Source organism: Etheostoma spectabile, unplaced genomic scaffold (genome assembly GCF_008692095.1).
Source record: "Etheostoma spectabile isolate EspeVRDwgs_2016 unplaced genomic scaffold, UIUC_Espe_1.0 scaffold00009684, whole genome shotgun sequence".
In the NCBI taxonomy this organism is placed as follows: domain Eukaryota; kingdom Metazoa; phylum Chordata; class Actinopteri; order Perciformes; family Percidae; genus Etheostoma; species Etheostoma spectabile.
The window spans coordinates 1-10000 of record NW_022603735.1 but is presented as its reverse complement, the minus strand read 5'-3'; the positions used below and the strand labels follow the sequence as shown (position 1 = coordinate 10000).

At 44.5% G+C, this 10000-nt stretch overlaps 1 protein-coding gene across 1 annotated transcript in view; it reads right to left on the bottom strand.

Moving 5' to 3' along the window:
• The window catches only part of LOC116679177 (filamin-C-like), a 19535-nt gene extending 10407 nt beyond the window's left edge, over window positions 1–9128 (bottom strand). The window contains 14 exon segments of the mRNA XM_032508862.1: window positions 334–495; window positions 1431–1604; window positions 1830–1958; window positions 2790–2810; window positions 2813–2905; window positions 2908–2928; window positions 3092–3185; window positions 3187–3259; window positions 4110–4153; window positions 4270–4517; window positions 5602–5625; window positions 7024–7213; window positions 8938–9053; window positions 9056–9128. Of these exon segments, the coding sequence (XP_032364753.1) occupies window positions 334–495; window positions 1431–1604; window positions 1830–1958; window positions 2790–2810; window positions 2813–2905; window positions 2908–2928; window positions 3092–3185; window positions 3187–3259; window positions 4110–4153; window positions 4270–4517; window positions 5602–5625; window positions 7024–7213; window positions 8938–9053; window positions 9056–9128 (1462 nt within the window).
• Between the last annotated feature and the right edge of the window lie 872 nt (window positions 9129–10000).

The window sequence follows — 10000 nt, the reverse complement described above, 5'->3', positions numbered from 1 at the left end:
AAAAAGATTAAAAAAATTAAAAAAATTAAAAAAATTAAAAAAATTAAAAAAATTAAAAAATAAAAAATAAAAAATTTAAAAAATTTAAAAAATTTAAAATTTAAAATTAAAAAATTAAAAAAATTAAAAAATTAAAAAAATTAAAAAAATTAAAAAAATTAAAAAAATTAAAACAATTTAAATTTTAAAAATTATAACCAATGAAACAAATTTCTAATTATTTAAAAAAACATAAAAATTGGGTTAATAAATAACTAAATTAAAATCAAAATGTATTTCATGTTAGCAAGGTTAGCCTCTTGTAGCTAGCGGTTAGCGTTAGCGTGGCCCCACCAATGTGTCTGTTGGGGAGCCTCTTCAGCACGCACGGCTCCTCGTGTCCTGACGGCGCTCTGATGCTCGCCGTCAGGCTGCTCAGGTCCGTCTCCGTGATCTTTAGGGAAACGTCTGTCGCCGTTCCAACGTTCAGCTGAGACGTCCTCATAGACTCATCACCTGGAGATTAACCAATCAGAAAACATTATAACACAGCATCATTTCAAACTAGTAAAAGAATAAGGTCCTTTTACTTTAACAGGAAACCCCATCACCAAACCCCCCAGACTCCATGTAAATAATCACTACTTTTAGCATGTATAGAGCAGCATATCTCCACCAGACTCCATGTAAATAATCACTACTTTTAGTGTGTATAGAGCAGCATATCTCCACCAGACTCCATGTAAATAATCACTACTTTTAGCGTGTATAGAGCAGCATATCTCCACCAGACTCCATGTTAATAATCACTACTTTTAGCGTGTATAGAGCAGCATATCTCCACCAGACTCCCTGTAAATAATCACTACTTTTAGTGTGTATAGAGCAGCATATCTCCACCAGACTCCATGTACATAATCACTACTTTTAGCGTGTATAGAGCAGCATATCTCCACCAGACTCCATGTAAATAATCACTACTTTTAGTGTGTATAGAGCAGCATATCTCCACCAGACTCCATGTACATAATCACTACTTATAGAGCAGCGTGTATAGAGCAGCATATCTCCACCAGACTCCAGTTAATAACCACTACTTTTAGTGTGTATAGAGCAGCATATCTCCACCAGACTCCATGTAAATAATCACTACTTTTAGTGTGTATAGAGCAGCATATCTCCACCAGACTACATGTAAATAATCACTACTTTTAGCATGTATAGAGCAGCATATCTCCACCAGACTACATGTAAATAATCACTACTTTTAGCGTGTATAGAGCAGCATATCTCCACCAGACTCCATGTAAATAATTACTACTTTTAGCGTGTATAGAGCAGCATATCTCCACCAGACTCCATGTAAATAATTCACTACTTTTAGCGTGTATAGAGCAGCATTTCTCCACCAGACTCCATGTAAATAATCACTACTTTTAGCATTTTGGTACCGGTGATCTTGGCGGTGAAGGGGCTGCCGGGGATGTGCTTGTCATCGAACTTGACGATGATGTTGTAGTCTCCGGGGACGGTGGGCAGGTAGGACACGGTGCACGTCCCGTCCTTGTTGTCCTTGCAGCTGATCTCGGCTTTAGACGGGCCTTCCACGGCCAGAGACAGCCCGCCTGCAGGGACAGACACACCTGAAGGTCTGGGGCTCTCTCTGGAGCGCTGCTTCACTTTTACACAACATTTTAAGCTTTTCCCCCAAAAACTTCGGAAGATTTTGTTGAGTTTTTGTTGAGTTTTTGTGTCTGGATATGTGTGTGTTTCTGTGTGTGTGTGTGTGTGTGTGTGTGTGTGTGTGTGTGTGTGTGTGTGTGTATAATACCACAGTACAGTGTGTGTACCTTCTCCGGCGTCCTTGGTGACTATGGTGAAGGCGGCCGCTCGGTGCTCGGTGCCGTGAGTCAGCCCGGCGCCGAACGCCGTCACATGACCGCTGTCAACCGCGTCCACGTAGAACTGGAGCGGACTTCCTGCAACACACAACCCCCCAGGTAGGAAACACAACAACTACACAACCCCCCAGGTAGGAAACACAACAACAACACAACCCCCAGGTAGGAAACACAACAACAACACACAACCCCCAGGTAGGAAACACAACAACACACAACCCCCAGGTAGGAAACACAACAACACACACAACCCCCCAGGTAGGAAACACAAAACACACAACCCCCCAGGTAGGAAACACAACAACACACACAACCCCCCAGGTAGGAAACACAACAACAACACACAACCCCCCAGGTAGGAAACACAACAACACACAACCCCCCAGGTAGGAAACACAACAACACACAACCCCCCAGGTAGGAAACACAACAACAACACACAAGTGTGTGTGTATATGTGTGTCTCTGTGAGTGTGTGTGTGTGTGTGTGTGTGTGTGTGTATATGTGTGTGTGTGTGTGTGTGTGTGAGTGTGTGTGTGGTTTTTGTGTCTCTAAGTCTGTGTGTGTTGTGTGTGTGGTGTGTGTGTATATGTGTGTATGTGTGTGTGTCTCTGTGAGTGTGTGGGTGTGGGTGTGTGTGGTATATGTGTGTATAGGTGTGTAATGTGTGTGTGTGTGTCTGTGGTGAGTGTGTGTATATATGTGTGTTTGTGTGTACGTGTGTATATGTGTGTGTATTGTGTGTATGTGTGTGTGTGTGTGTATATGTGTGGTCTGTGTGTGTCTGTGTGTGAATGTGTGTGTGTGTGTATACCTGTGTGTGGTGTGTGTATGTATGTGTGTGTGTATGTATGTGTGTGTGTGTATATGTGTGTGTGTGGTATGTGTATATGTGTGTGTGTGTGTACCTGGGATGGGGGTACCATCAGACTGATGTCCATCTGGTGCAGCCCCCTCTCGCTGGGGGAGAACTCCACCGTGACCGTCCCGTCCTGGTTGTCCGTGATGCGGGGGCCGGCGGTCGGCCGGACGGCATCCGCACTTCACCTGGGGGGGGGGGACAAACACCATCACCATGGAAACAAGGTGACAAAGTCAAAGACACAAAGACAAAACACACACACACCACACACACACACACACACACACACACCATAGAGACACAAACACAACACACACACACACCACAACACAGAGACAGACCCCCCACCTGAGATGGTCCCGGTCTGGACCCTGAAGGGGATCACCAGGCTGAAGGGTCGCAGCACCGAGTCCCCGTCCCCGCTCACCGGCGTCTGTGGCCTGGACCGGAGACACAGTTAGACACGCCCACTGACCTCGGGATATCGCTCGTGGGGGGGCAGTCAGTTCTAATCTGCTGAAAACTAGAGCATGACCCCCCCCCCCCCCCCATAGAGACTGACCTGTTAGTGGGGGGGGGGGGGGGGGGGGTTAATGATCCACGCTGAATGTAGGTTGTTATTGATCAGCTGCAGACTGGAAGCAAACAGCAGAGATCTATATAGAGCTACATAATATATATAATACATATATATAATAAATATATATTTTATATAATATATAAAATATATAATATATTATATATATTATATATATTATGTATATTATATATATTATATATATTATATATATTATATATATTATGTATATTATATATATTATGTATATAATAAAGCAAGGCAGCTTTATCTGTAGAGCACATTTCAGCAACAGGGCGATTCAAAGTGCTTTACATAAAATCAGTTAAACAGATAAAACACAAGTACAAAGAGTTAAGCATTAAAAATCAATAAAACACATGAATAGACAGTTTATAACAAAATAGAAACATTAGGACACATAAAACGAAGAAGAAAAAGAAGAAATTTAAGACATGAGCAGTCATTTAAAGAAAGGCAGCATCAAAAAGAAAGGTCTTCTGTCCCTCAGTTCTGTCCCTGACAGAAGGTTTATCTGGCCCCTGGCAGCAGATTTATCTGGCCCCTGGCAGCAGGTTTATCTGGCCCCTGGCAGCAGATTTATCTGGCCCCTGGCAGCAGATTTATCTGGCCCCTGGCAGCAGGTTTATCTGGCCCCTGGCAGCAGATTTATCTGGCCCCTGGCAGCAGGTTTATCTGGCCCCTGGCAGCAGGTTTATCTGGCCCCTGGCAGCAGATTTTAGGTGCACTTGTGATCCAGACAGCAGTGCAGAAATGATATAAACCTACAGCGTGTCACTGGGCTCCTCTCTTAAAGGGCCGGTGTCCCCCGCCTGACTGGGGACAAGGCACAAGCTTTAGGGAACACACACATGCACACACATGCACACATTTATACACATACGCACATGCACAAACACACACACACACAGTTGGCGGCGGTCCCCACCACCACGGTGAAGGGGCTGTTGGGGATGTGCTCCCCCCCGAAGCGGATGGTGATGACGTAGTTGCCGGGCTGCGGCGCCGTGTAGTAGATGTCGAAGGTCCCGTCGGCGTTCTCCACCACGTCCACGTCCAGCTCGCCGCCGTCCGGCGTGGACACCGTGCACGTCACCTTCCCTTTCCCAGCAGCCTTTGCGTCCACGGTGATGACGGTCTCCTCGCCGATCTGGATGGTCGACCCGATACCTGACCCTGACAACACGGCGACCAATCAGGACGCTACGCACCCACAATCAGCTGACTAGCAACCAATCAGGACGCTACGCACCCACAATCAGCTGACTAGCAACCAATCAGGACGCTAGGCACCCACAATCAGCTGACTAGCAATGGAAAACTTAAATAAAAACATGTTTTTAAAAATTTTAAATTAAAAATTTAAATTAAAAAAAAAGTTTTAAATTAAAAATTTTAATTTAAAAAAAAAATTAAATTTAAAATTTTAATTGAAAAAAACAATTTTATTAAAAAATGTAATAATTTAAAAAAAAAATTAAAAATTTTTATATTTTAATTAAAAAAAAAAAAATTAAATAAATTACAAATTTAAATTTTTTAAAAAAACATTTTAAATTAAAAATTTAAATTTAAAAAAAAAAATTAAATTTAAAATTTAATTGAAAAAAACAATTTTATTAAAAAATGTAATAAATTTTAAAAAAAATTAAAATTTTTATATTTTAATAAAAAAAAAAAAAAAATTAAATTAAATTACAAATCTTTCATTAAAAACTTTAAATTAAAAATTTAAAATTTTTTAAAAAACATTTTAAATTAAAAATTTAAATTTTTAAAAAACATTTTAAATAAAAATTTAAATTTAAAAAAAAGTTTTAAATTAAAAATTTAATAAAAAAAAAATTTAAATTAAAAATTGTAATTTCAAAAAGACAATTTTATTAAAATTTTAATAATAAAAAATATTAAAATTTTATATTTATTTAAAAAAATTTACAAATTTTTCATAACATTTTTTTTTTTTAATTTAAAAATTCAAATGTTTGACTTTGAACTTTCAAATAAAAAATTCATACTATTACATTTCCAACCAATCAGAACGCTAGGCATGGAGAATCAGCTGATTATCAATACAAACATCAAATTATAAATTTAAAAAAAATTAGTTAAAAATTTAAAAAAAATACAAAATGTACAAAATTGAAATCTTTGACTTTGAAGTTTCAAATAAAAAACGTTAAACTTTTTAATTTCAAATACAATACAAACAAAAGGCAACGTCTGCACAACAAGATATTTTAGAAAGAAGTGTCCTCACCTGGTCCGTGTCCCCCGATCGACACTGCAGGAAGACAACAGGGTCAGACGCTGGGACACAGTATACAATACTACTATGTACAGTATACAGTAAAGCACAATATATATATACATTATATATACATTATATATACATATACACACATGAGTGAGACCTAGAAGACGCTCGGTGTCTCCTAGCATGAGACCTAGAAGACGCTGGGTGTCTCTGAGCGGAGACCTAGAAGACGCTCGGTGTCTCTGAGCGTGAGACCTAGAAGACGCTGGGTGTCTCTGAGCGGAGACCTAGAAGACGCTCGGTGTCTCTGAGCGTGAGACCTAGAAGACGCTGGGTGTCTCTGAGCGGAGACCTAGAAGACGCTGGGTGTCTCTGAGCGTGAGACCTAGAAGACGTTCGGTGTCTCTGAGCGTGAGACCTAGAAGACGCTGGGTGTCTCTGAGCGGAGACCTAGAAGACGCTCGGTGTCTCTGAGCGTGAGACCTAGAAGACGCTGGGTGGCTCTGAGCGGAGACCTAGAAGACGTTCGGTGTCTCTGAGCGTGAGACCTAGAAGACGCTGGGTGTCTCTGAGCGGAGACCTAGAAGACGCTCGGTGTCTCTGAGCGTGAGACCTAGAAGACGCTCGGTGTCTCTGAGCGTGAGACCTAGAAGACGTTCGGTGTCTCTGAGCGGAGACCTAGAAGACGCTCGGTGTCTCTGAGCGTGAGACCTAGAAGACGCTGGGTGTCTCCTAGCATGAGACTTAGAAGACGCTGGGTGTCTCTGAGCGTGAGACCTAGAAGACGCTGGGTGTCTCTGAGCGTGAGACCTAGAAGACGCTGGGTGGCTCTGAGCGTGAGACCTAGAAGACGTTCGGTGGCTCTGAGCGGAGACCTAGAAGACGCTCGGTGTCTCTGAGCGTGAGACCTAGAAGACGTTCGGTGTCTCTGAGCGGAGACCTAGAAGACGCTCGGTGTCTCTGAGCGTGAGACCTAGAAGACGCTGGGTGTCTCCTAGCATGAGACCTAGAAGACGCTGAGTGTCTCTGAGCGTGAGACCTAGAAGACGCTGGGTGTCTCTGAGCGTGAGACCTAGAAGACGCTGGGTGGCTCTGAGCGTGAGACCTAGAAGACGTTCGGTGTCTCTGAGCGTGAGACCTAGAAGACGCTCGGTGTCTCTGAGCGTGAGACCTAGAAGACGTTCGGGTCTCTGAGCGGAGACCTAGAAGACGCGGTTGTCTGAGCGTGAGACCTAGAAGACGCTCGGTGTCTCTGAGCGTGAGACCTAGAAGACGTTCGGTGTCTCTGAGCGGAGACCTAGAAGACGCTCGGTGTCTCCGAGCGTGAGACCTAGAAGACGCTGGGTGTCTCTGAGCGTGAGACCTAGAAGACGCTCCTGTTTCACGTTTGATTGGCTGCCAGAGCACCTGTGGGCGGAGCCTGACCTGTGACCAGACACTTGCTGGCGTCCCCGGTGGGCAGCGCCAGGACGCGGTACGGCGAGGACGGGATCTCGTCCCCCCCGTATCTGATGGTGATGGTGTAGCGTCCGGCCGTGTCGGGGACGTAGGACACCGTGTACGTCCCGTCCCGGTTGTCCCGGATGGACGCCTTCTTGGGTTTCCCCTCCGGGTCCTGGACACAAAGACAGGAAGTTAGAGAATAGATTTACATATATGTAAATTTATGTAAATATATTTACATATATGTTAAAGTTATTTCACCAATAGTTTTTCCCTCCCGGTAAGACCAGCACGCCCAGAATGCACCTGAACACACCTCCCTGTAAGACCAGAACGCCCAGAATGCACCTGAACACACCTCCCTGTAAGACCAGCACGCCCAGAATGCACCTGAACACACCTCCTGTAAGACCAGCACGCCCAGACAGAATGCACCTGAACACACATCCCTGTAAGACCAGCACGCCCAGAATGCACCTGAACACACCTCCCTGTAAGACCAGCACGCCAGAATGCACCTGAAACACCTCCGTAAGACCAGCACGCAAAGAATGCACCTGAACACACCTCCTGTAAGACCAGCACGCCCAGAATGCACCTGAAACATCTCCCTGTAAGACCAGCACGCCCAGAATGCACCTGAACACACTCCCTGTAAGACCAGCACGCCCAGAATGCACCTGAACACACCTCCCTGTAAGACCAGCACGCCCAGAATGCACCTGAACCACACCTCCCTGTAAGACCAGCACGCCCAGAATGCACCTGAACACACTCCCTGTAAGACCAGCCACGCCCAGAATGCACCTGAAAACACCTCCCTGTAAGACCAGCACGCCCAGAATGCACCTGAACACACCTCCCTGTAAGACCAGCACGCCCAGAATGCACCTGAACACACCTCCCTGTAAGACCAGCACGCCCAGAATGCACCTGAACACACATCCCTGTAAGACCAGCACGCCCAGAATGCACCTGAACACACCTCCCTGTAAGACCAGCACGCCCAGAATGCACCTGAACACACCTCCCTGTAAGACCAGCACGCCCAGAATGCACCTGAACACACCTCCTGTAAGACCAGCACCCCAGAATGCAACTGAAACACCTCCCTGTAAGACCAGCACGCCCAGAATGCACCTGAACACACCTCCTGTAAGACCAGCACGCCCAGAATGCACTGAACACACCTCCCTGTAAGACCAGCACGCCCAGAATGCACCTGAACACACCTCCCGGTAAGACCAGCACGCCCAGAATGCACCTGAACACACCTCCCTGTAAGACCAGAACGCCAGAATGCACCTGAACACACCTCCCTGTAAGACCAGAACGCCCAGAATGCACCTGAACACACCTCCCTGTAAGACCAGCACGCCCAGAATGCACCTGAACACACCTCCCTGTAAGACCAGCACGCCCAGAATGCACTGAACCCACTCCCTGTAAGACCAGCACGCCCAGAATGCACCTGAACACATCTCTGTAAGACCAGCACGCCCAGAATGCACCTGAACACACCTCCCTGTAAGACCAGCACGCCCGAATGCACCTGAAACACACTCCTGTAAGACCAGCACGCCCAGAATGCACCTGAACACACTCCCTGTAAGACCAGCACGCCCAGAATGCACCTGACACACCTCACTGTAAGACCAGCACGCCCAGAATGCACCTGAACACACCTCCCTGTAAGACCAGCACGCCCAGAATGCACCTGAAACAACTCCCTGTCAGACCAGCACGCCCAGAATGCACTGAACACACCTCCCTGTAAGACCAGCACGCCCAGAATGCACCTGACCAACACCTCCTGTAAGACCAGCACGCCCAGAATGCACTGAACACATCTCCTGTAAGACCAGCATCACACACAGAGACATGAATGCGTCTCACCAGGATCTGGACCGTGAGGAGTCCCTCTCCGGCGTCTCTGGCGTCGATGGTGAACTCAACGGGCAGACTGGCGGGGACGCCGGACGCGTTCAGACCCGGACCGCTGGCTCGCACCTACTGGCGTCGTGGGCCGGTAGCACCTTGATCTTAAGGGGGCTGGGGGGGGCAGGGGGGGGGGGGTGGTCACTCATGGTAGATGTCTTTTTACAGCCAAAGGTTTTATTATTATTATTATTATTTATAATATTATTATTATTATTATTATTAGAGGAGAAAAACAGTCAGTCACAAGGAGGGATGGGTCTACAATCGTTGATGAAAACAATGGTGACATAGTGACATCACATAGTCAAGTAGACACAAAAACAGGTTGAAAATAATGGTAGTTTCCCTTTAAAGGGCCCATATTATTATTAAAGGGCCCATATTAATATTAAAGGGCCCATATTATTATTAAAGGGCCCATATTAATACTAAAGGGCCCATATTATTATTAAAGGGCCCATATTAATATTAAAGGGCCCATATTAATATTAAAGGGCCCATATTATTACTTAATGGCCCATATTATTATTAAAGGGCCCATATTAATATTAAAGGGCCCATATTATTATTAAAGGGCCCATATTAATACTAAAGGGCCCATATTATTATTAAAGGGCCCATATTAATATTAAAGGGCCCATATTATTATTAAAGGGCCCATATTAATACTAAAGGGCCCATATTATTATTAAAGGGCCCATATTAATATTAAAGGGCCCATATTAATATTAAAGGGCCCATATTATTATTAAAGGGCCCATATTAATATTAAAGGGCCCATATTAATATTAAAGGGCCCATATTATTACTTAATGGCCCATATTATTATTAAAGGGCCCATATTAATATTAAAGGGCCCATATTAATATAAAGGGCCATATTATTACTTAATGGCCCATATTATTATTAAAGGGCCCATATTATTATTAAAGGGCCCATATTAATATTAAGGGCCCATATTATTACTTAATGGCCCATATTATTATTAAAGGGCCCATATTATTACTTAATGGCCCAT